This window comes from Meriones unguiculatus, chromosome 3 (assembly GCF_030254825.1).
Source record: "Meriones unguiculatus strain TT.TT164.6M chromosome 3, Bangor_MerUng_6.1, whole genome shotgun sequence".
Lineage (NCBI taxonomy): Eukaryota > Metazoa > Chordata > Mammalia > Rodentia > Muridae > Meriones > Meriones unguiculatus.
Window position 1 is genome coordinate 19698987 of NC_083351.1, and position 27753 is coordinate 19726739.

Sequence of the window (27753 nt, forward strand, 5' to 3'; positions counted from 1 at the left end):
GGAAGCCTGATGTTTTCTTTTATATGTTTCATATTTTTAAGTGCTGATATTTCCTCCACCAAAATGTTTTACAATGGATTGTAACCTATAGTTAAAATAAACCAAAACCCTGACTTAGGATGTATGCCTGGAAATAACGTTTAGTAGAATATTTGGAAGTAGAATATGAGTTGTCTTTTTTCACCTTTGCAAGATCCTGGCATAGTGACTATTTAAATGAGTTGCAACCACTCAGAAGAAAGACATTTTAAAGTTTACTATGTGTGTGTATGTGGTACACATGCACGTGTGTGCTGGGGGTGGTGCTTGCTCGCAAAGGCCAGAGAAAAATTTTGGGTCTTGCTCTGTGACTCTCCATCTTGCTCAGTCTCTTCCTGAAGCTGTGACTAGGCTGGTGGCCAGCAAGCTCCAGGGATTCCCCCCCCCCCCCCCCAGTGCTGGGGTTATGGGCACACGCTATTAGGACCAGCTTTTTCGCATGGGTTCTGGAGCTTTAAATTTACCACCTCATCCTTGCTAAAGCCATCTTTTCAACCCCAGAAAGGCATGCTTAAAAGTCATTAACTAAGGGGAGATGGCTCAGCAGTTGAAGGCACTTGCTGCTCTTTCAGAGGACCTAAGTTTGGTTTGGATAGCACCCATGTCCAGAAGCTCACAGCCACCTGTAAGGTAGCTTCATGGGGTCCAATAACCTCTTCTGGCCTCTGTGAGCAGCTGTATACATGTGTGTGTGCACACATACATACACAGAAAAATAAATCCTTAAAGCTATTAATAAAAATGCTAAACATAATTTCAGACTTTTGGAAAATTTAAATGGGAATAGTATAAAAATTCATAGGCAGCCTTTACCCAGCTTCCTCAAACAATATTATTTTGCTGAACTTATTTTATCTTAAATTTGTTTCTTTTACATCCATTCAATTGTGTGCACATATGTGCAAATGAGCCTTTGTTTATTTCAGATAATGTTGACAAATCACATATAAATATTGTCAAAATTGCAAAAGAGTGCCCATTGACCTCTGATGTCTCTGAGCAGAATATAAATCACAGTTCTGAAACAAGCTCTGAACAGGTCAGCCTGCGGGATTGTTCTTGCCTCTGCTTTTGCCTGTGTGGTTCTGATCCATGACAGTAAAGACTGTGCTGAGGCTGAACAAAAAGTGAGACCTTCTAGCTTTCCCAGGTGCTAGCTAAGCTACTTAGACTTTTTTAACACACAAAAAAATGAATATGTGGAAAGATTTAAGAGAAAAAAAGAAAGAAAGAAAACTGAGTATTCCCAATCAGAAATTTAGACATAAAAACAAAATTCCTGTGTTTATTTTTATAGGCGTTCCTTGGAATTTTACATTTAATGTGAAGTTTTATCCACCTGACCCAGCACAATTAACAGAAGACATAACAAGGTAAATACTTGGTCAGCAGTTAAATAAATAACCGTAATTCTTGTTGTAAGTTCTGGGAATTTTCCCACTCAGGACAGAAGAAAAACGTTAAGTGGTTAGTCTAAAATACAGAGTTTCTGGTCTCTTCAAAGCAGGCTTGCAAAAACTTAAGTGAGCCTAAAAGCTTGAAGGTGACAGTGGCCAGCCCTGAGTATATCACATAGTGGGCGGGTCTTTTCTTAAGCCACCTCCGAGGGCAAGACCAAACTGTCCTGCATTCCTCAGAGGGTTGAAGAAAGCAAAATCCCAATCATAACTATCTTCCCTTTAAACTTCCGAAAGAACTGACCTGTCTTTTGAGCTCATTTAATTTATTGACCAAATCTTATATAAAAACAACTTACTAAATTTTTAATGAAAAATTTTTATTTGATTTTATAAAAAAATGAACAGAAAACAGGATGGCAAAGTACTGTATGGTGAACTGTACCACTGTGCACTTTCATGTCCGTGACGTCATCAAGGAGCCCTCTCCCTTGCCGACGCTCAGCAGTCTTCGTTAAATTGAGCTGAGGGGTTGCCAAGAGACTACTCCCTGAGCCTCCTTTTGCCACTGATGATCTGACTTCTGAGGAATTTACAATCTTGGGCATTCAGTTTTTCATCTCTCTGAAATGAGGGAAGGGCTGCAGCAATGGCCCAGTGGCTAAGAGTACAGGCCACTCTTCCAGAGGACCCAGGTTCAATTCCCAGCAACTACATGTCAGCTCAAAACTGTAACCTCAGTACCGGGGAATCCAACACCCTCCTCTGACCCCTACGGACAATGCATGCACATGGTACGTAGGCATACATGCAGGTAGAACACCCACATACAGAATAAAAATGTTGGAAAAAATTATGTATTTATATATAGCATATATAAATCATACATACACACATACATATATATATGTGTATATACACACACACACACTTAGTATTAGGTATGCAATAAGATACTAGTTTCTTTACCTCCTTCAGAGATTTCCTGCTTTTCCTCTTTTTTCTAAGCTGCTTTCCAACTCTTCAACATACAGTATTTTTGTTTTATGAAAGTATTTCAGATATTTTTGGAAGAAACAATATTACAATAAATAGCCACGTACTCAGTATCCTCTACTGAACTGTTATCATGTTGTCTTTCCTTAGCCTTTTCCTTCTCTCTTCCTCCCCCCAACTCCCACCCCGCCCTGTTCTTCTTTGTTGTCTGTTGATATTATACTCTTCCGTTGTTACTAAACCATCCACATCTTTTGTTTTTGGATGTAGATACTATCTGTGTCTTCAGCTTCGGCAGGACATCGTTGCTGGGCGGCTGCCGTGTTCCTTTGCCACCTTAGCCCTGCTGGGTTCTTACACCATCCAGTCTGAGCTGGGAGACTATGACCCAGAACTCCACGGCATTGATTATGTTAGTGACTTTAAACTGGCTCCAAATCAGACCAAGGAACTTGAGGAGAAGGTCATGGAATTGCATAAGTCATACAGGTGAACATGTCTTTAGATATTCTGTATTTATTTTGGCCATGAGTTTTAACCCTTGACTTGTTTATTGATTCAGTATTTGCCATAGGAAGAGTCACCCTGAATTCATTTCCCTTTATTGTTTGACTTTGGAAAAATTGTTCAAGCCCTCTGAACCTCAGGGTTTTTGTTGTTGTTGTTGTTTGTTTGTTTTAATCAGGATAATGGAAGTTTATTTTTGTTTCTGTGCCCAGGTTTACTGAAAATTTTTCTTGCTGTTTTTGTTAGTTATCAAAGTAACAGACATCCCATTGTAGGGTAAAAACTAAATGAGATAGTACAAATGGGGGAGGACACTGATCACAAGGCCTTGCACACAGTAGGTGCTCAATAATGGTAGCTTTTACTGTTATTGTCTTAACTTTTTTTTTTTAATTTTATTTTTCTTTTTAGTTACATTTTGTTAACTCTGTGTCCCAGCTGTATCCCGCTCCCTCATTCCCTCCCCAACCCCATACTCCCTCCCTGGTCTCCTCCCTGCCCTTTTCCAAGTCCACTGATAGGGGAGGACCTCCTCCCTTTCATTTGACCCTGTTTTATCAGGTATCTTCAGGGCTGGCTGCAAAGTCCTCCTCTGTGGCCTAACAGGACTGCTCCTCCCCTGGGGGGGTGGGGGGAGGAGGTCAAAGAGCCTGCCCTTGAGATCCTGTTAGAAATAGTCCTTGTTCCCCTTACTTTGGAAAACTACTTGGTTACTGAGCTACCACGGGCCACATCTGAGCAGAAGTTCTAGGTTATATCCATAGATGGTCCTTGGTTGAGTGTCAGTCTCAGAAAAGACCCTGTGCCCGGATATATTTGGTCCTTGTAGAGCTTCTATCCTTTCCATAGCATACTAACTCCCCTTCTTTTTTTTTTTTTTTAAATTTATTTATTACTTATGCAATGTGTGTTAGCATGTACACCTGCACGCCAGAAGAGGAAACCAGATTTCATGTTTAGATGGTTGTGAGCCACCATGTGGTTGCTGGGAATTGAACTCAGGACCTTTGGGAAGAGCAATCAGTGCTCTTATCCTCTGAGCCATTTCTCCAGCACCCCTAACTCCCCTTCTTTCATATGATTCCCTGCACTCTGCCGAGGGTTTGGTTATGAGTCTTAGTGTCTGTTTTGAAACACTGCTAGGTAGAGTCTTTCAGATGCCTTTTGCGGTAGACTCCTGTCATACGTTCAATGCACATCCCATTTATCTTTCTAAATGAGGATTGATCATCTTTGCCCGTGTCCACTTTCTTGATTGCCTTAACTTTTTAACTTCAGGTTTTAAACACATTCTATGTTAGGCGCCTTAAGATCCTTAGGCAGGAGCTTCTAACTGGGGTTCTGTGCACACTGTGTATTCAGGGCCTGTGGTACCTTGGAAAGTATTTTACAAAGTATTCATCAAATTCATGGACTCTGCTGCTTTTTATGAAAATAAAATTGGGTAGTGATGCATCATGGACAAGAGCAAGTCTTAACCTTGGTTTGAGGCAAGTTGCCTCTGTTTTGTCTTGGCCCTGTTATCTCAGTTGATACACTTAAAATTTCTCTGATCTGATTCCTTGACTGAGATTATTACATTGGAAGAAATGAGACGATGGGTAAGTTTAGAAAAGGAAATGTGTGTGTAACATAAAATACAATACTATTATGTCTTTCACATAGTAAAATTCCAGCGATTGTTACCTAATACTAAAGTGACCCCCCCCATTGTATTTCTTCCTCCAAACACACATTTTTTATTTGAATGACTTACTCTAACTAAATTTCACAAACTGCTTTAATCTAATCCTGGCATTGGTGTACATTGCATTGCCATAGCATCCTGAATAAGGTGTATTACAAAGATTTAAAAGTGGGTCTGGAAGCCCAGTTTTAAAGTCGTAGTGGTGCAGGCCTTTAATCCCAGTACTCAGGAGGCAGAGGCAGGTGGATCTCTGTGAGTTTGAGGCCAGCCTTGTCTACAAAAAGAGAGTCCAGGATAGCCAGGGCTACCCTTTCTTGAAAAAACAAAAACAAAAACAAGTTGGTCTTGAGAAATAGCTCAGAGGTTAAGATTTAAAAGCTTACATTGGTCAAAGAGCAATGGACAGTGTGGTCTCAGGAGTTTACTGTGCTAGCCACAAGTATTCTGCTTGGCTATTGAGTCGTCCTGTCCTCTTTGAGCTTGTTCTAATAGATGGACATGGACTGGGATGCTTCAAATAAGAGTCTTTTACCTGGTTCTGTTTTATTGCCCCTGAGGTCTTATTTCATGACCTCAGTCATGAAAACCATAATAAGTATTTTAATTAATTGATTGTGTGTGTGTGTGCACTCGTGTGTATATGCCACTGTGCTTGTGTGGAAATCAGAAGACAGCTTTCAGGAGTCAGATCAACCTCAGGTATTCAGGCCCAATGACAAGTGCCTTTACCCAGTAAGCCATCCCGCCTGACCTGTAATAAGGAATAAGGAGTTTAAAGTCTATAACCCATGTAGCAGCCTTCTTTTGAGTCTCCCAGCTCTTGTGGGATCACCGTGTGTTTAATGAGAACTATCAGAGGGTTTTTTTCCTCTGTCCTGGATTTGCTTTATAGACCAAGCTTGCCTCATACTCACAGCAATCCACCTTCCGTTTGTCTCCCAGAGTGCTGTGATTATAATCATGTACCACCGCACATGGCTTCATGTTTATTTTTAAAAGTTTTTTTAGATGTATTTATTTTATGTATGAATGTTTTGCTTGCATGTATGTGTATGTACTGTGTGCATGACTTGGGCCAATGGAGGTCAGAAAAGGGTGTTGATTCACCTTGAAGTGGAGTTCCAGAATGTTATAAACCACTGTTGGTGATGAGAATTGAACCCGGATCCTCTGCAAGAGCAACAAGCACTCTTAACTGCTGATCCAACTCTCTAGCTACCAAAATTTACTTACTACATTTGGGCCTATGTGTCCTAAGATACTAATGTCTGAGACCACTAAATATGCTTTAATTTATTAATGATTATAGTAATGATATTGCATTGTATTTGAGTAAATTTTTAGTGTTTACAAAAGAAAGCATTTAAATGGGACTAGCTTACAGTTTCAGAGGGTTAGTTTACTGTTATCATGGTGGGAAGCAGGCAGACATAGTGCTGGAGAAGGAGCTGAGAGCTTTACATCCTGATCTGCAGGAGGGGGTGGGGGGACTGGCATGGGCTTTTGAAACCTCAGTGCTCATTCCTAGTGACAGAACTTCTCCAACAATGCCACACCTCCTCATCCTTCCCAAACAGTTCAACTAACTGCTGACTAAGCATTCAAGTATGAGCCTGTGGAGCCATTCTCATTCCAACCACCACAAGGTCATGGGCACTGGGGATGGGATTCAGAGTACAAGCAGAAAAGGAAGGCATCCCGGTGGGGATAAGGCCTGGACAGAATGCAGGGGTCAGCTAAATGGGCGCTCAGAGTGAAGGAGTCCAAAGTGGTCTAACATGGTCTTAACTAGTCAAAACCCCAGTAAGGGAAGGAGGGCATCTGGATGTGGATCGCAGTGGAGAGTGGTGACTTCAAAGTCAAAATAGGATAAGAAGATGAGAAGGATATCTTGATGGGGAGAGTTTGGAGGCTGCAACGAGAGCTTGTTATTATACTGGGTGAAAGAAAGATTGATCGGGGCTGGAGAGATGGCTCAGGGGTTTAGAGCACTGTCTGCTCTTCCAAAGTTCATGAGTTCAATTCCCAGCACCCACATGGCTCACAACCATCTATAATGTGAACTGATTCCCTCTTCTGGCAGGTGTAAATGCAGATAGAACACTCATATACATAAAATAAATAAATCTTAAAAAAAAATAGATTGATCAAATTAGGTAAAATACTTAGGATAATTTGTAAGTAAAGGTTATACAAATTACGGAAAGGGAGAAAAGAGCCTGTTGGTATTGCATTAAAACTGGAGGTTTCAGTGCACAATCAAGATTTCAGTATATAGACAGATGGTTATAGACACAGATGTAAATAGGTACACACATAAATACTGGCATACTTTAATTCTGCACTGTGCTGGGAGGAGATTCGAAAAACATTGATGAAAAATGTTTAGAAGGACATAGATTGTCCTTGTAGAAGCTCCCACTGATCACATCTCAGGCAATTAGGCAGGAAAGTAGGTATGCAAGATAAGTGATTATATTGCATTGAGTAAAATAAGACTCTGGGTTGGGGATGTAGCTCAGTGGCACAGCACTTGCCTAGCATGAGGAGCACCAGAGCAAACAAGAAATCCAGCCTGGAGTCTGTGAATCCATAATGGTAAATAAATAAATAGTTTGATGGCAGGATACTCAAATATTTCTTGAAAAGAATGTCCATAAAATCCCTAATAGCTACAAAGAGATAACGAAGAATCTCAGAGAAGCCTGGCGATACCGTGGACATCGTCTGTGAAGGGAGAAATTGAAATGATGAACACATGATAGGATGCAGTGCAGGCACAGCTCCATTTCTGTGATATTCCTGTTAAAGACACATGGCCCCAGGACTGGGAATACAGCTCACTGTGGAGCACTTGCCTGAAGCCCGAGAGTCAGAATCCTACCAGATTAGACTAAAGACACATGCTCTGCAGCTGGATCATTCTGTAACAATTGGCGGAGCTTGGTCAATAGGGTTTGAGGGTTATGTGGCAGTAAGTGTCAGTGTTAATTTCCTGGTTTTGACACTATGTAGAAGGCTGTCCTTATTTGTAGGAAGTATATACAAAAGTATTAAGAAATCTTGGGGTCATTAGATTGGCAATTTACTATGGCTTGGGGGGAAATCATTTACATTATAGATGATGTAAGAATGGTAATTAAGGGTTGGAGAGATGGCTCAGAGGTTAAAAGCACTGGCATTAATCAAATGTCAAGTGTCAATAGTTTGAAGAATGAAGCCTCAAAGATCCCTTTTTACTCCTCCTCATACCACAGTGTTGAAGTACAGTTACCTAGATACGTAGTTTGAATATGTACATTCAAATTGATGTCCCTTACGGTTGAGAAATGAATATAGAAAAAATTGTTAACTGTGTATGTGTGCAGATAACATATGCATGTGTGAGCATGTGTGGAAGCCCGACAGCAGCATGGATGTTTTCCTCCATCACTCTCCACCTTTGTGTGTGTGTGTGTGTGTGTTTGTGTGTGTGTGTGTGTGTGTGTGTGTATGTGCTCATGAGTGGATGAGTGGGCCCCTGTGTGGGCATTGGTGCCCTCCTTCATCATCTTTCCCTTGGTTTCTTTGAGGTAGGGTCTCTCACGGAACGTGCAGCTCATGTTTTTTGTTGTTTTTCAGCTGGGCTGGCAGCCAGCAAGTGCCAACAATCCTCCTGCCTCTGCCCTGTTCAGTGCTGGGGTTATAGGTGTGCGTGGAATGACATCTTACTTTTATTTACATGGACACTATGATCTGAACTCTGGTCTTCATGCTTGCTCAGTAAACACTTCTAGCCACTGAACCTTGTCTGCACCAGTTCTCCAGCTCCTTCAACCTTAGTTTTTGAGTCAGGATGTCTCACTGGATCTGCAGCCCACTGGTTGGCTACAGTAACTGGCCAGGAAGACTGGGATCCTCCTGTATCTCTGCCTCTTCAGCACTGGGATTGCAGGCACACACTGCCAGGTGTGGCCTTGACTGTAGCTACAGGGAATTTGAGCTCAGGGCCTCATGTTTGCACAACATGCAATGAGTCATCTTCGTAGCTCTAGGGGAAGGCTTCTGTTGTGTGTTTTAGTTAACGTTTTAAAATTTGTGTATGAATTTAAGTGATCTAACCACCCCTCCACACCCTCATCTCTCTGGAGATGAAGTTTCGCTGTGTGGCTTTGCCTGGCTTGGAACTCGATATGTAGTAAACCAGGATGTCTTTGAAGTCATGGAGATCCTCCTGCCTTTGTTCGCTGAATGCTGGGATGCCACCATGCCTCGCTATTTCTCTCTTTAAGAAAAGAAGAGTTTTGGAGTGGGGGTAGGAGTTGACAGCTTCCCATGTAACCCGTGCTGACCTGAACACCTTGTCCTTCTGCTTCCGTATCCCAAGGGCTAGAATTACAGTTGTGTGCCACTGTATCTGCCTCCAGATTGTTTTTGTAATTTTGTTTTATGATCTGTAGGTAGATGGGCCACTGAACGATTAGGAAACTAAAGTTTCAATAAATGTTTACAGTTTACATCACAGTTTCACAACTAATTTGATCTTGATAATCACATATTATGTATTTACCAAAAAAATCATTGTTATCCTTATGATGTACAGACAGACATTATTATGATTCTGACCTTGTAGAGGAGGCTGAAAACATGTAGGCATGACTCTAAGGGCAGGAATCAGGATTCCAGTTCACAGGATGCGACTAGAACCCCCTGCCTCTTACTGATTTCTTAGTCTGCTGGTGATCTGGAACCTCTTTCTCGACATATGATAATAGGAACAACAACAACAAAACAAACAAAGTAACAGAAAATAACCCCAAGTGGAAGAGCATCTCACTTACATGGAAGGATATGTGCAGTTGTAAGAGCTGCTGAGATTTTTGAACAACTTTGCATATAGATCCCACCCCTTTGTTTTCACTTTCAATTGATAAATTCAGGTGTGATGCTTTAGAGCTTTTTAGCCGACATGATTTTTTTTTTCTCCTTTTGGTGGTTATTGTTCCAAGAAATCCTTTATTCTTTTTAATGAGGGTAAAGACAGATGGGCTTGGCTCCTTGTTAAGTGAAGAGACCCCTGCTGCTTCAATGGCTCCAGGCAGTCTTAGGGGAAAGTTGCTTGTCCCTGTGCTTTTCCTTGGGGAGCTGGCTGCCTTGTTGTTACTGTGAACTGTCGTAATTGGTCCAAATTGTGTAGCATTATGAGTGATGTCTTTGTCTTGAAAGCTAACAGAACGGCTCAAGAACATTCTTCAAAAGAGAAGAAAGTTATAAAGAAGAGATTGGCACAGTGCATGTTTAGACAGTGAGACTGAGTGTTTTCAAACAAGTCTAACTCATTATATGCCTGACAGTGAAGACATCTTAATAACAGAAAACAGCCCCATTATTAGTGCGCTTCTATTAGCCAGTTTATTTGCTGAGATCAGTGGGCAGGACACCATCTGTTACCAGAAAATTTCTTTTCATCAAATCTACCCCCACTAAGAGCTCCAGTTAAGTGTCATCAGCTGCCCTCCAGTTTAATTTCCATAATAACTCAATTCAGGGTATAGAGAAAAAGAGGCAGCTAAGAGGATCGTGTAAATTGTACTGAGGATTTAATTTGGTCATCTCTTTGGCAAGAAAATTAGTAGGAGGAGATCATGCGTGACACAGAAAAAGGCTAAAGAGAGGGTGCACAACTCCGAATGAGGTAGCTTGAAGGAGACAGTTGATTAAGAGTTTGCTTGAAATTTTGTTTTCTTAAAATTTTATTTTCTAAGGCATATTTCAATTATTTAGACTCATGTAGTGAGAAGATTCTCATTCCATAATTACTTTGAGGACTCAAAGATATGTACATGTTGGTGTGTGTGTGTGTGTTTATATAAAGTACGATGAATATTCAGTCGTTACCATAAATTTTTCTTCTCTAGCACTGAATTTTCTATTTTTATTCTGTCAAAGGTCCATGACTCCAGCTCAGGCTGACTTGGAATTTCTTGAGAATGCCAAAAAGTTGTCCATGTATGGAGTTGATCTTCATAAAGCAAAGGTAGTGATAATTTTGGTCTTTGCTAACATGTATGTATGTGCATATATTATAGACCTGTTAATATATATGGTATACTTGTTTATCTTATACCTCTTAACAACATGTATTTGTGATATTTTATTTATTCATTTAGGTGTTTTTGAGACAGGGTTTCTCTGGGTAGCCCCTTGCTATCCTGGAACTCCCTCTGTAGACCAGGCTGGCCATTTTTGTTTTGTTTTTGTTTGGTTTTTGGGTTTTCCAGATAGGGTTTCTCTTGGCTGTCCTGGACTCACTTTGTTGATCAGGCTGGCCGCACAGAGATCCAGCTGCCTCTGACTCCTGAAGTGCTGGAATAACCAGCGTGGACCACTGTGCCCGGTTTATTTATGGTATTTTAAAACATTCCTGAGAAACAGTTCTTGGTATGGTGGAACATGCCTGTAATCTCAGCACTAGATGACAAAAGGGAGGCAGTCGGATCTTGAGTTCAAAGCTAGTCTGGGAGCTGTAGAGCCAGTTCTGTGGTAAATGCATTGGCTGCCTTTCAGAAGACTGACTGGTGCTTCATTCTCACAGCAGCTTTCACCATCAGCCACTCTAGCTCCAGGGGATCAGATGCCCTCTTCTGGCTTCCCTGGGCACTGCAAGCATGTGGTACACAGACACACAGCAGGCAAAACACCCAGAGACATAAATAATTTTAAGAACTGAAAACTAGCTGGGGGCTACATAGTAAGACTCTCTCAATGGGAGAAGAAAGGAAAAGAAGGAAGAAGAAAGAAAGAGAAGAAGCAAAGGAGTGTGGGAGAGGAACAAGGGAAGGGAAGCTGGGTGTGATAGATCACAGCTGTGATACAGTTCTCTGGAGGCAAGAAGATTGTTAAGAGTGCACGACAAGCCTGGGCTACAGACAGAGCCTCACTATGTAGTCCTGGCCTGCCTAGAACTTGCTATGTAAACCAGGCTGGTCTTGAACTTAGAGAAATCCACCTGACTCTGACTCTGCCTCTGCCTCTGCTAGGTTTAAAGGCCTGTGCCATCGTGTCCAACTTGAATGGATAATTTTTATTTTATTCTTTTTAAAATTCTAGATATCAATCCAATTTCCCCTTACTACTTTCACCATAAAAATTTTGCAACCAAAACATTGTAAAGGTAAAAATATGAATATCTAGAGAAAATAACTTGCATTTTCTAAAATAAAGTTACATCTGAAAATCCAGAGAGGCAGCAGGGGATATTTCGGTTTCACAGGGAGCGTTATTCCCCTAAGAATCGCCTGGGTGTCTATTAAATATGCAGATTGCAGAGCTCTGCCCAGATTTATAGGCTGGCTCAGAAGCTCCAGATATAACGACCATTCCAAATAATGCTAACAAAGCCTGAATCAGAACCATTCCCCAGGGCCAATGATTCTAAGTGTGGCCTCTGAGTCAGTGGCATTTAGCATCATGTAGGAACTTGCTGGAATAAATGTTTCCGGTCCCTCCCAGAGTTAAGGATCTAAGTGGGGAGGAACTCAGCAGTGTGCATGAAAAACTGTCCGAGTGAGTTGCACACTTGATGCACCGTAGCTCTTTTGAGAACTATTGGGTTAGGAAAGTCAGAAGCTTAAGCTTTAATCACAGGCCTGCCTAAGTAATTCAAGTTGCTTGTCTACTGAGTGGCTACTAAAATGGCTAGGGGTGTTGCAAAGATTGCAAGAGAAAGGATTCAAGGGGTGATCCGGAGGTAATGTAGACAAAACCACGCCCAGTAAGGAATAAAGGAATAGAGGTATTTAGAGCTTAGCTGGTAGAGCGGTTGTCTAGCATGCATGAGGTCCTAGGTTCAATCCCCAGCACATAAACTTGGATGTATTGTTGCTCATGTGTGATTGTAGCCCTTCCTTGGGAAATAGAGGCAGGAGGATCAGAAGTTTGGTATTTTTCTTGGCTATATAGGAAATTTGAGGACAGCCTGAGATACATATGACCCTGTTTCAAATAAATGAAATTTCAGAACTGAAGAGATTGAACGATGGTGTCCAGGAATGAAGTACAAACTTGGGGCTGGAGAGATGACTCAGAGGTTAAGAGCACTGGCTGTTCTCCAAAGGTCCTGAGTTCAATTCCCAGCACCCACATGGTGGCTTGAAACCATCTATGATGTGGTCTGGTGCCCTCTGCTGGCATGTCAGCACACATGCAGGCAGAATACTGTATGTATAAATAAATACATCTTTAACCCCCCCCACACTTGCTATATATAATGTATCAATATGGAAACTACAAGAAAATCTACATTTTACCTCAGAATGACAAGTGGTTTAGCAGAACTCTTCAAAGATGTGATAGACTTATCTTAGAGAATAATGAACTAACTCTTTCACTCTATTTATTCCAGACTAAGCACAAAAAAATCACTTGGTAGAAATTTAGAAACAGACATTCAAGCATCTGGTCTCTCTTGGACCTGTGGATGATTTTTAGGATTCTCCTTCCCTGAATGTCTTATGATTCTATGTTTACATTCTGTTAAAATTTAGTAAAAATTTCATTCTAGTAAAATTTCATTGCACAGTCACATGGCTTTCTGGAGCCATCGCTATGCTCTAGGTCATTCTGCACTGGGTACTGGCTCCCATGAAGCCGTGTCGCGCTGTCAGGATCTCAGAGCATCAGCTCAGGAGCACTTCCAGGACAAGTGTGTTAGGTTTCCGTCTCATTTCTTGAGGAAGACTGGTGTCGGGCGTGGATGCAGCCACATAGCATGTGCACCTTCAAAATGTTGCAAAGCGAAGTGTTCCCCTAAATAATGTCATCAAAGAGAAAGCAAGCTCACAAGCTGGTTCAGCGGGTAAAGGGACCTGGCGCCAGGCCTGGCGGGGCTGTTCGATTCCGAGACCCGCGTGGTGGAAGGAGAGAACCAACTCCTGCAAGTTGTCCTCCGACCCCACAGAACTTAAGTTGTGGCGGGTGTGTGCCCGCCCATAATTAATTAACAATTAATTAATTTTTTAAACTTAAAAAAAAAGGATAGTTGTAACGTGTTGGCTTTAAAAGTGTAAGAGGGTGTCTCGTGGTAAACTCTCAGCTGTGTAGTCACTGAATTGAAGCTGAATGTGATTTATCTCTGTAATTCTTGTATATAACACAGTTAGGTAATAATTTTCTTTATAGTCATTCTTAGGAAAAAGTAGGAAGCATTTAACTTTGGAAGCATTTAACTGTGGGTTTGATTACTTCACTAGATAAATGATCACATGATCAGTTTGTATTTCTTGAATTATGTGATGGTTAATATTTTAATTTTTCTTAATAATTAGGTACATTAATATTGTATCCTTTCTAGGCTTAGGAATAGTGCTTAGAAGTTAATATACTTAACATCACTTTTTTACTGTCAGATCTCCTATGCTAACTTTATACAATAGTAACATGTACATGTCACAATGGGTGTGTGAGGATCAGAGGACAATGTGGGAGTTTTTTCACTCTACCTTGTAGATTCTGGGGCTTGAGCTCAGGTTGTCAGGCATGGCAGCAAATGCCTTTATCTGCTTGGCCATCTCACTGGCCTAATAGTGATAACTTACCATGCTGCCTGGCAGGATTACTAAGGTTGTCTCCTAATTTAGACAGAACACTCCAGTGGTTGGTGACTGCTTTAAGTTTTATCTTTCTTGTACACTTTGTAACTGGTTGTGGTTGTTGATCTCTTCAAACAGGCAATAACGTGTTAAACATTTCACTCAAGTGAAATGCCGGTGCTTCTCTTTTTCAGGACTTGGAGGGAGTGGATATCATCCTAGGAGTCTGCTCCAGTGGCCTTTTGGTTTACAAAGATAAATTGAGAATTAACCGCTTTCCTTGGCCCAAAGTGCTAAAGATTTCTTACAAACGTAGCAGCTTTTTCATCAAGATCCGGCCTGGAGAGGTATGCACATTTAAGTCTCTTTTCTCCCAAAGCAAACATAAAGTGAAACATCCTTTCTAGCTGGGCATGGTAGTAAATGCTCGCACTCCCTGTACTGGTCATCCACAAGGCTGAAGCAGGAGAATTAAAGTTCAGGGTGAGCCTGAGTTACATAGAAAAACCTTGTTGTAGAATGAATGAATGAAACATTCCTTCCTTCTTTACTGTTTATGTCATCTAAGAAGTACTCATGTAGCTAATCCTAGCACTTGCGAGATGGAGAAAGGGGGACCAGGACTTTCAAGCCTGGCCACATGAGAACGGTCTTTAACACCTGTAAAACAAAACAAAAACAGCTTAGTTATTGGTGGTCAAATTTCAGGATACACCCATCTAGTTTTAGCTTTTATTTTGAAAAGCTATCATGGTACAGCAGAAAATTAGTAGAAGTTAATTTTTAAAGTTTTGTTTTGCTTTTATTTTTCCAGACAGTTTCTCTGTGTAGCCCTGGCTGTCTTAGAACTCACTCTGTAGACCAGGCTGGCCTTGAACTCAGAAATGTGCCTGCCTCTGTCTCCTGGGTGCCATTTGGGTTATTGTTGTAGCTCTAGCTGCCCTGGAGATTTGAGAGAGAGAGTGACTGGGCATGTGTGCACGAGTGTGGTTGCGCAGGAGGCAAGAGACACCGAATCCCTGGAGCTGGAGGTGAGCCACCCGACATGGTGGTGAGAACCGAGGTTGGGCCCTGTGTAAGAGCAGTGTAAGAGCAGTGTGTGCCAATAGCCACCGAGTTCTCTCCAGCCCGGGACATTTTCTTACAAGCTCTAAGTTCTTCTCTGCCACTTCCTAGACAAGAGACTCTGGAAAGATCGGAAGCTAGGCATCCTTACATTCAAGAAGAAGGACTTTTCTGTCCCAGTCAGTTTGAAGATGGAATGAGAGAAGCCTCATGCCAATGGAAGGTGGCTTTGTGTGTGTCTATCACCATCTGCTGGTGAAAAGTGGTGCTGCCTCAGCCTGGCAATTCTGGATGTGCCTTGAAGCACTGTTTCATACCAAAATCATTTACCTGTGCAAGTGCCTATCCGTATCTTCTCTCAAAGTTTCAAACCCAGGACTCGTAAGAACAGAGAACTTTTCAGACAGGGTTTCACTGTGTAGCCCCAGCTGGCCTGGATCGCAAAGATCCACTTGCCCTGTCTGCTAGTGCTGACATTAGAAGGCATGCGCTACCATGCCCAGCTAACCAGGAAATGTTTATTAAATAGTTTCTTTGTGTCAGTGACTGTTCTAGGGACTAGAACTATAACAGTAAGTAAAAGGATGCCATTCTTCAACCAGCTTTCATTTTAATACAGGAAGGCATTAAAAAGCACATGCACAGAAATAGTAATAAATGATATGGGAAGCCCTTGGCCTTGAAGTCTCAACTTCCAGTATATAGTGAAAACACTTAATTCTTGCTCATATTGTTTGAGAACAGCAGGATTCCGAAGAGTGGCGTGCTATGGCTACAGGACAGTGTTGTGCCATTTTGTAGCTGAGTGAGCAGATAACTTCTCTGACCTCAGTTTCTTCATGTGTAAAATTATAATTGTAGTGTTTAGTCATACTGTTGCTGGCAGTAACAGCACTCAGAGCAAATCTGTTTCATTTTCCATCTTACAAGGTTTGCTTCAGGTGGAAACAGAGGCCAGACCAAAAGTATGTGTTTCAGTAACCCCAGCAGCACCAGGAAAAAAACACTTGTAATCATTCAAGAACAAGGAAATAAGTGCCAGAGACTTATTGTACTATGTGATGACTATAGGTTACAAAAGAATGTGTTCTTAAAAATGGCTGAGAGGTACACTCGTGTGTGCCAGCCTGGGTTTAACCTTCAGCCCTGACTTCCCCACAAAAATCTCTAAGAGGTTGACTTTTAAGCATTTTTCGCACGCACGCACGCACGCACGCACGCACGCACATGCACAGACTCATGAATTAGTCCAAAGCCAGTTAACTTCATTTGGTTATTCTACAATATGTGCATGCACCAAACATGTGAACACTGTCAATACTTGTAATTTTCACTTGCCAGTTTTAAGAAATGAAAGAATATGGGTTGGACAAGGAGACAGACACCTTTCATTCCAGAGCTCTGTGATTTACATAGCCAGGCTAGCCAGGGTAATGTAGTGAGACCCTGAAAGAAAGAAAGAGAGAAAGAGAAAGAAAAAAAAAAAGAAACAGAGACACAGAGAGAGAGAAAAAAAAGAGAGAGGAAGGAAGGAACGAAGGAAAGAAGGAAGGAAGGAAATTTGGTTAGAGACAAATGTTTAACTCTCATGCATAATTATGCAATAAGCATAATAATATTGGCTGGCTGGAGAAATTGCTGGATGTCTCATTCTCTGCTTCTTGAGTAATCTAAAGTTACAAATGCAGGTATGTGACTAAGGAAAAGCACTTCTAGACAGTTAAAAGTTGATGAAAGTATGCCTCAGAAGAATACCATGTATTATGTGTGCTCTAGAAAACAAAGACGATGCGTAAGTAATATAGGATTATTTTCCTGGCCTTATTGCCAAAGCCTCCCTTCGTGAGATTTCTTTTAGTAAGAAAAAAAAAATAATGTGACTTTTTGTTAATTAAAAAAATATTGTATGTCTGGATGTTTTGCCTGCATGTATGTCTGTGCACCACATGCATGCCTAGTGTCCACGGAGAAGAGGGTGTTGGATCCCCAAGGAATGGAGCAACAGATGGTTGTGAGCCACCGTGTGGATTCTAGGAATTGAACCCCAGTCCTCTGGAACCACTGAGCCATCTCTCCAACCCCTAGGCATTCTTTGTATTTAAAAACATTTCTTTAATGGTATCCTATTTCTATGGCTCTGTGTTACTATAATTGAATAATACTTACGTTTTATGTTTATTTGTATCTTTACAGCAAGAACAATATGAAAGTACCATTGGCTTCAAGCTTCCCAGTTACCGAGCAGCTAAGAAATTATGGAAAGTCTGTGTGGAACATCACACATTTTTCAGGTATTGTTCTCACTCAAGTATTTCTCAAAGGTACATTATTTGTTTCTATTTGAACCTGCTATTGAAAATCTCTTCTCTATAGGGCTGGCATTTTACTTAGCTCAGGTGAGAGCCACTTAATCAAGACAAAGTGAATCTAGTTCCGCCTACTTTTGGTTGGAAAGCATCCCTCAGCACTTCCAGACTGCCTTTCCCTGCTCTGTAACGGGACAACAGAAGAAAGGAGTGAGACCGGGTGCTTGCTAGAGGCTCTGGTTGCTTCCACAGCAGCTGAACTCGTCCTGGCCTTAGGTTGCTACTGCCCCACCTCCTAATAGCTTTGTAGCCTTAAGCAAGTGACTTCTTCTTGGGATGTCTCTACTTCCTGTATCTGTAAAACAATGAAAACATTTCAGGAATGTAATATAAATTCTGCAATGCTATCAGGCTTTTTGAAAACTATAAAACTTTATCTATAGAGACTTAACAATGTTTTCAATACAAGTCCCAACTAAATTAATTCTGGTTGCTTGAGATATGACATAGACTTACAATTAGGAATGCTTGACTAGAAATCTCTTAACTATTAAAATAAACCACAAAAATTTAGAAATGTTTTTATTTTTGGTTTGATTTTTAGTTTTATAGTCACAATAATAAAGTATTGCAATAAAACAGTAACACAACTATTATGGTCTTTCTCTCCCAGACTGACTTCTACAGACACCATCCCCAAAAGCAAATTTCTTGCCCTGGGATCCAAGTTTCGGTACAGTGGCCGGACTCAAGCACAGACCAGGCAAGCCAGTGCTCTGATTGACAGGCCTGCCCCACACTTTGAGCGGACAGCAAGCAAGCGGGCATCCCGGAGCCTCGATGGAGGTTTGTATTAGATATTACTAATATTATTGTTGTCTTTCGAGGATGGTCAAGGAAGAGTAAGGGTTTTTGTTTGTTTTGTTTTGTTTTCCATTGTTTTGAGGTAAGGGCTTACTATATCTCAGACTGGCCTCAAGCTCTTTAGTATCCTGTTCTGACCTCCTGAATGCTGGGTTTACAAACATGCCACCATACCCAAGTATGATTATTTGTAAGAATCCAACTATCCCCAATTTACGAAGAACCTCAGTGATAAAGTGAAAGGGATACTACTGTCTAATTCAGACTTAGGAAAATCAGGCTGGGAGAGGGGTGCATGCTTTTAATCCTAGCACGCCCAGCACTTGGGAGGCAGAGGCAGTTTAGGCTCTGTGGCAGCCTAGACAGGAGCTCCAGGCCGCCAGGGCCACATAGTGACACCCTGTCTCAAAAACACACAAACGAAAAACCCAAAAACATAGTTAAGAAAACTATCTTTAGAAAACGAGAAGTGAAGTTTCACTCAGGGGCAGTATTGTATAGATACCAGTAGATTTATATTAACTCATATTTAACTTACTTTTTGCTTTGTTCAGTTGTTTGTTTTACATTTCATATGTGCCTAGTGTTGTTCCCTGGAGCTACTGCTATGGGCATCAGACATGGCCTCCATCTTCATGGAGTTTCATCTCATAGGTGGAAACAGAAACAGACAAAATAACTTCAGGTTTCTGTGAGTGCTATGAAAATAAGATGAGAGAAAGAGGTGCAAAGTGTCCCTGGAAGGGGAGATGGAGGGACGGTTTCAGCTTAGGATCCAGTTAAATTCAGAAGGTTGAAAGCTGACCTATGAGAAGTAACTAGCCATCTTAAAGCCTAGATGAAACACTCCGGATGAAAGAGTAGCCAGTACATATTCCTGAAGGGAGGAGTGAGCTTTGCCTGTCCCATAGAACATTTTGTGCCAATGGAAATATATGTCGTGATGTTGACTCAGAATCAAGCAAGCTGCATGTGACAATGGCTGAACAGCCCAGATGTAGATTTTAGTGAGCAGGGGGGAGAGGAATACAAAGTGTGGTCAGAACAGCCCAAGGGGCCAGACTATGAAAGGGCCTGGAGGCCCATAGGAAGGCCGTTAGATTTCTCTTCGTTACAGTTGGAAACTATTGGGAGGAGTGAGGTGACCCTGACTGTTGCTACGTCTGGCCACTGGGCAGTAAAGGCTGCCCCTGCCCTGGGTTAAACCACAAGCAGGATGGAGGCTGACCCAGGGTGTGGGTGAGAGGTGATGACAGCTGGTGGTGGACAGTGGAAAGCAGTTACAGATTCATTTTGAAAGCAGGGCTGAAAGCATTGCTAATAAATTATTGGGACTGGCATGGAAAAGAAAAACTTTACTCCTGGGTTTGATCATTTAGGATAAGACTCCAGAGAGAGCAGAGTCTGGGATGTAGAGAAACAAGGTTTCTGTTTTGTCGTCATTCAGCCTTCATGCCTTTGCTGTGTTCATATGATACCTAGGTAGCTCATTCCTTATCCCATGAGTCACCTAACCTCCAGCTGAACTTCAGTGTGAGGAGTTTTTAAAGCTATTTTTCATATATGAAAATGGATGTTGTTTTCAGGATGTCTGTGACTTGCTCAGACACCTCACAAATAGTAACATGCAAAGAGTATGGACAAAACCCCGAGTCTGACACCACGTATCATGGCCTTGCCACCATGTGGGGTTTCAGAGCTCTGTGGACACTGTGCCTGATGTGCCATTGCTTTCCCAGAGTCATAGTTAAAAACCCAAATGTTTATGCTCTTTGGTAAGGTGAACAAATTAGAAAGCTTTATTTACAGAAATCACGTGTATTAATATTAATTGCCTAGATTTTTATGCAGTCAAATGCTCAACCATTTAACTAGATCCAACTTTAAATTTTTTTCCTGTTACACATTTTATTTTAAGCCATCCCAACTCATATTTTTTCTTTTTCTTTTTTTCTTGTTTTTTGAGACAGGATTTCTTTGTGTAGTCCTGGATGTCCTTGAACTTGTTTTGTAGACCAAGCAGGCCTTGAATCAGAAATCTGTCTGCCTCTGCCTCCTGAGTGCTGGGCTGTGCACCACCATGCCTGGCAGCTTCTCTTTGCACTTTTATTGAACCATTTTTTTTTTCTGATCTCTTCAGATAGTTGTCTACTGATAGCTATCATTCTTACCATTTTTTGAAATTTTTATGTGCTTTGGTATTTTGCCTGCATGTATATCTGTATGAGGGAGTCGGATCCCATGGAATAAGAGCCATAGACAGTGGTGAGCCATCATTTGGGTGCTGGGAATTGAAGCTGGGTTCTCTGGAAGAACAGCCAGGGCTCTTAATTGCTGAGTCTTCTCTCTACCCCCTAATCACTCTTAATTTTAGAATCTTAGCAATTTGCCAAAGTCAGAAAGCTAGTTAGAAGTAGAAACAAAAGCCAGGACTGTCCTCTGATATAAGTGCTTTATTTTATTTTTAATTACATGTATGTGTGTTTGTATGTGGGTGTGAGCACATGGGTGTGGGTGCTCTTGGAGTCATAAGATGGTGTTAGGTCCTCTGGATCTGGAGTTACAGGTAGTGGTGAGCTGACCAGTGTGGGTGCTGGGAACGCAACTGGGGTCCTCAGCAGAGCCAGTGTCTTAACTGCTGAGCTTTCTTCCCTCTAGATCTAGGTATGCTTTTCGCTCCTTTCCCTCCTTTTAGAAGGAAGAGAATCAAAGTTGCTGATAGTTTGGGGCTGGAGAGATGGCTCAGAGGTTACGAGCACAGGCTGTTCTTCCAAAGATCCTCAGTTCAATTCCCAGCCAACCACATGGTGGCTTGCAACCATCTATAGTAAGATCTGGTGTCCTCATCTAGCATGCAGGCAGAACACTGTATAAATAATAAGTAAATAAATCTTTAAAAAAAGAAAGTTGCTAATAGTTTATATTTATTAAGTACTTAGTATGTATTTTAGATATTACTCTAAGCCAGTGGTTCTCAGCTTTCCTAATACTGTGACCCTCATGCTGTGCTGACCCCCAACCATAAAATTATTTTTGTTGCTACTTCATAACTTTAATTTTGCTGCTGTTGTGAATCGTTATGTAAATATTTTCAGAAATCGAGGTTTGCCAAAGGGTTTGAGACCCACAGGCTGAGAGCCACTGGTCTAAGCGGCTGAAGACTTTCCCTAGTGGGTTCGCTCTCCTTTTATTTGTCTTTACTTGTATTATTACAAGTCATGCATGTGCATGTGTGGGGGTGGGCAGGTATGGATGTGCTTAGCAACAACATGCATGTGGGCAGCAGAAGGCCGTTGCTGTGTACACCAGGCTAGCTAGCTAGCTTCTGGGGATTCAGTCTCTGTTTTCAGGGAGCACGAAGGTGAGAGACGTACACTATTGTTCCAGCGTTGTGTGGATTCTCGGGATTTGAACTGAAGTCTTCACCTTTGCACGCCAAACTATTTTCCCAGCCCATCACTTTCCTTAGAAAATATAATTAGGGCTGGAGAGATGCTTGGTGGGTGAGAGCAGGCCCTGCTATTGCAGAGAATCAGCGTTCACTTTCCAGCACCCACATCAGGCAGCTCACCACTGCCTGCAACTCCAGCTCCAGGGGATTCCACACACCCCACCATACACACACACACACACACACACACACACACACGCACCAATACTCATAATTACAAAATAATGGCGCCTCATCCCAGTCTGTTTCTGGTCTTGTCAGCCAGCAGTGGCCTGATAAATGAAAACTGTGAGTGCCAGCACCAGCGCTCTGATCAGAACCTTCACAAATGGAGGCCATTGACTTTTTAAAGTTAAGTGTTCTATATAGACTGCAGAGTCTTGCAGTAGCTAGCAAATGAAGTGATAATGCTCAACGCCAGCTATCATTTCTCTTTTTCCTGGTGCAAAGGTTCAAGCCCCAGAACTTAGGCGTGCTAGGCAAGTGCTCTGCCCTGAATTAGAGCAGTGTGTGTGTGTGCGCACACGTGGGCTGAGCAGGTGTGTTGTACATACATGTTGATGTATGTATGTGCACATGGAAGCCAGAGGTTGACATCAAGTGTCTTCCTTGACTGCGTTCCACCTGCCTTTTGAGACAGTCACTCGCTGAACCTGGAGCTCACCAGTTTGCTGGGTTGGCTTGCCAGTGAGCTCCCGGGATCTGCTCTCCCACCCAGGGCGAAGCTTACAGAAGTGTCCTTAGGTAGTGCTGAGAACCTGCCCACAAGCACATCACCAGCTGAGTCCCCCCCCAGCCCAAGCCAAAACATCTCAAAACTAAATCACTAATGTACTAATAAACATTGAATTATACCTTAATTGAGCGAGTGGTACAATATGTAAATTACATCCCAATAAAGCTTAAAAAAATTAAAACCCCTATCATATTTATTGTGATCTATAGTTTTCTGTCTCCTTACTACAAAAATGAAAAAAAAAATTGCCTTTTTCCAGGGCTCCTGAGTGGTATCCTTCAGTTGAATTGTATGCCACTGTGTGCACAATTCGTTTTTCCCCAACATGTTCTTGAAATAATATTAGCTCATAACAAAATAAATGGAAGGACTGAAGTATGATGTCAGAAGTTATTGATAATCCTCTGTCTGTTGAGTATCCTCTCCCAGCTCGCCTACAGTTAGTGCCCTCCACATTCCGCATTCCGCAGGAAACCCAAGACTCTTTCCCCAGCACCGCTGTGGGTGACTCATGAGGTTCATGATTTGGGTCTTGCCAGTTTCTTGTTACTTTTCCTAGTGAGGGATGTTCACTATAACTGGTATTTTCCAGTTTCTGAACTATTACCAGCTCTATGTCTACAGTTTTCGTATCTGTATCTACTTTCCCATGCACAGTAGGAGTGCCGAAGACATAAGTCGTTTGGCTCTGCAGTATTAGTATTAAATTAGAACCAAATTCGTGCGGCAGAGTAACACATGGTGAAAGCAAGGGCTATGTTTCTCTGCTTTCAGGCAGCGTCGAATTAATTCTTTGAGAGGAGGTGTGAATGCACATGTAATGTGAGGCTTTAAAACAACTGTGAGAAAAATATTTTGTCATTTTGCTTGTTTTGTTAGGTCTGCTTTGCCGTCTGCCACTCTTGCATGGACTAGCTGAGAGCACCATTAGCAGCAGGGACTTGCAGGCGGCCACAAATCTGTTGTTGCAAGATGACATAGGCTCTCTATCCTTTTGCTAGGCGTGCTCTGAGAAATCTCTCCCTGGAGATCAGTACGGGATAATATGCATTTCTTTCTTGGTGTAATATGTATAAGATAGGTGTGACTTTCCAGTTTTCAGTCTGTTCTGGCTTTAAAAATTCCTTTGTTTTGCTTCACTTTTACAGTTTACAAATCTAAATGTATCAGAATAAATTATCTTCAGTAGTCTGAAGAGGAAGGAGAGTACACAATAAAATTGTGAAGTTTTCATAAGAGTATTAAAATCTAAAAGTCTCTGTTCAAGTAAGGATGATATGGTCTGTTATCTGAAATATTAAATCAGAGCCGTTGAGATGTGACTCAGTGGGTAAAACCTCTTGGCTTGCAGGCCTGACAGCTTGAGCTCAATCCCTGATTCCAAAGTGGAAGAAAAGAATCAGTTGCCCAGGGTTATCCTCTGACTTCACACACATGTTGTAGACCCTCCCCTCCGCACACACATCATGCACACAGACACACTGATGATAAAATTAAATAAAAACTTTTTAATTAAATAAAAATTTAAAATGAAATATTAAAGGTAGGTGTGAGGGCACATTCCTTTAATCCCAGCATTTAGGAGACAGAGGCAGGCAGATTTCTGAGAGTTTGAGGCCAGCCTGGTCTAAAGTTCCAGAACAGCCAGAGCTATAGAGAGAAGTTCCTCTTTCAAACAAAACAAAACAAGCCAGGGGTGGTGGCCTGTGACCCTAGCACTCAGAGAGGCAGAGATAGGTGATTGCTGTCAGTTCGAGGCCAGCCTGGTCTACAAAGTCAGTTCAAGACAGCCACCGACTACACAGAGAAATCTTGTCTTGAAAATAAATAAATAGCCAAAACAAAACAAAAAATAAAACAAAATAAACCAAAAACCCTACAAACTTACTGCAAAGGTTTACTAAAAAATGCATGGACATTTTCTTTTAAACGCTAAAAGAAAAGAATGAAGTTTAAAAACTAAAGATAATGGTTATTTCTTGTTTTACTTTGTGATGTTGGGGCCTCCTGCATGCAAGGCAAGCAGCCTATCACTGAGCTATAGCCCCAAGCCCTGTTATGACTGAAGTTACCTAAAGCAGATGCCAAATAGTTCGAACCCAAGCAGCAGTTAATTCTGTGCCGAGGTTCTTCTTGTCAGCCAGTATCGTTTATTCTCTCCGAGGTGGCCAGGCAGGCTTCTCCCCTAACGAGGCTTCCTCAGACTCCGCTCTCTGTCTGTGTGCACTAGATGTCAGCACCTCCTTTCTCTCTCCACCCCAGATGACTCCAAAAAGATCTCCAGACATTGTCAAAGGTGCCCTGCAGGAAAAAAGCAACCCTGGTTGAAAGCCAGTATGAGTACCTTAGAGAACAGGGCTGGTAAGGTGGTTAGGGGGCTCGATTAATTTATGCTTTGTTTTTGGGCAAAAGTTCAGAATTTTTTTAATTAATGTTAATCAAATGATTTATTAAAGGAGAACGTCTGGCTCAAAGACTTGCCTTCACACTTATCTACCAGTAGTCCCTGTCTTATCAGAAGAGCCATCTATCAAGCTGCTTTGTAATCACTCTGTATAGGCTCATAGAAAACAACAAAACAAAAAGAAAGCAGGCGTCATTTCCCCCACTAAATTAGATTCCTGAAGCCATCTAAAAATAAACAGATATTTATTTTTTTGAAATAAATAAAGGCTTATTGGGAAAGCCATCCTGAATCTACCCTTCACTTCATCTACCCTTTTTTTGTTTCTAAAAAACAAAACAAAACAGACTATATAAGTTAAATGGGTTTTGATTTCTTTTTTTGGCATTTATGAAACAGTCATTAAGATGTCCTGGTTTCTCTGTTGACGGCGCCTTTATCTTGTTGTCATCATCTACCTTGAAAAGCACTAATGGTTTGTGTTTTGCCTTCTGTATGATAGATACAGGGTACTGCAACATTCATGAGTGTTCTGGATTCACAGTTTCACCCTGTGACTTTAAGGTCTGGAGAGTGACACTTGCCTTCATCTCTTCCTTCTTTTCCTCACGTAGCAGCAGCTGCTGAATCTACAGACCGAAGTCCTCGGCCCACCTCTGCACCAGCCATTGCTCAGAGTCAGGTCACAGAAGGACCAGGGGCACCTGCCAAAAAAACGCCAAAGGAAGCTGGGAAGGTGGAGGTGAAGGGGGAAGAAAAGCCGTCGGAGCAGGTGGAGCCCGAGCCCACAGAAGCGTGGAAGGTATGTCTTAGAGACTTTAGATAGAACACACGACCTGCCTTACAGTTGTTTCAGAGCAGCTGACTCCTACTGACTCCTACAGGCTCCCAACGAAGTTGCTGTTTCTCATTGTTTCTTGAAAGGAATCATCTCTCATCAACCTCTTGTATATTTTTGTAGAGTTTGATTTTTAAAAAGCAGACATTGTATAAGGCACATTTATATGGCTATTTAAATCTTTTCTGAATTTTTTAAGATTATTTTTAATTTTATGCATATGAGTATTTTGCCTGGATTTATGTATGTGCACCGCATGCATCCCTGGTGCCTGCAGAGGTCAGAAGAGGGCATCAGATGCTCTGCAGCTGGAGTTACCGACTGTGAGCCACCATGTAGGTGCTGAGAATCAAACCCAGGTACCCTTCTTAACTGCTGAGCCGTCTCTCCGGCCCAGATATTTAGACAGTAAACAGCTAGATATGGAGAAGATTTATTATGCTTCTGAGTTGATCATCCTGAGTTGAGTAAACCCATAGTTACTGTACTGTGTTGAAAAACCACAGTATACCACCAGTTAATTAGCAAATCTCCAAGAGATCTTAACAGGGCTAATCTTTTATTTATGTTTAAGCTTTTAAATAACACTTACACAGTGCTAGTTCAGGCTTGTTAAAATAGATAAAGGTCTCACTGTTGTGAAGGGGCTACGAGGAATGGCCTTCATAAGAACAACACTTTAAGACCCCAGGAAGTGCCTTCTCTTTTGCGTAGTGATATCGTGCAGATCAGGCCCATTTTTATGGAGCCAGGCCAATATGTGAGTTAATGTAGAACAACGGACACTATTATTGTTTTTAACTCTTAAATATGACATACATGCTCTCTGTGTTTGAGTGTATTAGGAGGTGTTTGTATTTCTGTAACCAGCCTGGTGACCAAGATGTTGGCTTCAGGTTCATGTGGCCTTTGAAAACCTGTTTGGTTTTTAATGTTGGAATATGTCAGCTGGTACTTTTGACTGTCCTTTTTTTATGCTGATTAGAAAGTGTCAGGCTATTGGAGTTGTCAAGGGGTCTTCCTGAATGGCTGAGACACCTCTGGTCTTCTGCTATCTCACTAGTTTTCCTTTTACCCATAAAATATGCAAATATTTAAAAAATAGGTTCCTTTTACCCTTGAAGCTTTGGTAGAATGAAATGGGGTTTGCACATTTCCTAGGTTATGTTTGAATGCCTGCACTCAAGAAATTCTCTGCCTTATTCTTTCTAATAGTTAGGATATAGGTATGTATCACTGCTCCCTTCTTTTTGGAGTCAATTTTTTCTTTCTTTCTTTTTTTTTAATGTGCATTTGTGTTTGGTCTGTATTTCTGTCTGTGAGGGAGTTGGATCCCCCAGAACTTGAGTTACAGACAGTTGTGAGTCCATCTGGGTGCTGTGAATTAAACCCTGGTCCTCTGGAAGAGCAGACAATTTTCCCAGCTGCTGAGCCATTTCTCTAGCCTCGTGGCTCTCTCTCTCTTTCCTTTTTATTTATTCTTCTCTCATATACTACATTCCAGCTGCAGTTTCCCCTCCCCCCTCTACCCCAACCCTGTCCTCCAGATCCCTCCCTCCACCTCCCCTCAGAAAAAGCAGGCCTCCCAGGGACATCAACCAGCCATGGCATAACAAGCTCCAGTAAGACCAAGCACATGCTGTCATGTTGCAGCTGGACGATTGGCCTCAATTCTTAAATTGAAGTAGTGGCTCTCCATTTAATGCTACTCGATTACAAAGGACCCAAAAGGCATTATGGAACTTAAGCTTTGTGAAATAATTTAAAACTAGTATTTGGAGACTATACATAACATGAACATATTTAGTCTGTTTTAAGTTGGGCATGGTGGCACACGTCTGTAATTCCAGATCATGGGAAATGGATTTTGTAGGCTAGCCCAGGCTACGTAATG

General features: G+C 41.6%; 1 protein-coding gene across 36 annotated transcripts in view; it reads left to right on the top strand.

Moving 5' to 3' along the window:
• The window catches only part of Epb41 (erythrocyte membrane protein band 4.1), a 143811-nt gene that overhangs the window by 73854 nt on the left and 42204 nt on the right, over positions 1–27753 (top strand). For 30 of the 36 annotated variants that reach the window (XM_060379420.1, XM_060379419.1, XM_060379412.1 and 27 more), the window contains exons 6-12: positions 1337–1412; positions 2703–2921; positions 10555–10642; positions 14390–14542; positions 17454–17551; positions 18240–18412; positions 25636–25823. In XM_060379420.1, coding sequence (XP_060235403.1) covers positions 1337–1412; positions 2703–2921; positions 10555–10642; positions 14390–14542; positions 17454–17551; positions 18240–18412; positions 25636–25823 — 995 coding nt within the window. The remainder of the gene's footprint in view (positions 1–1336; positions 1413–2702; positions 2922–10554; positions 10643–14389; positions 14543–17453; positions 17552–18239; positions 18413–25635; positions 25824–27753) is intronic. The other 6 variants (XM_060379429.1, XM_060379402.1, XM_060379432.1 and 3 more) reach the window with 1 other exon arrangement.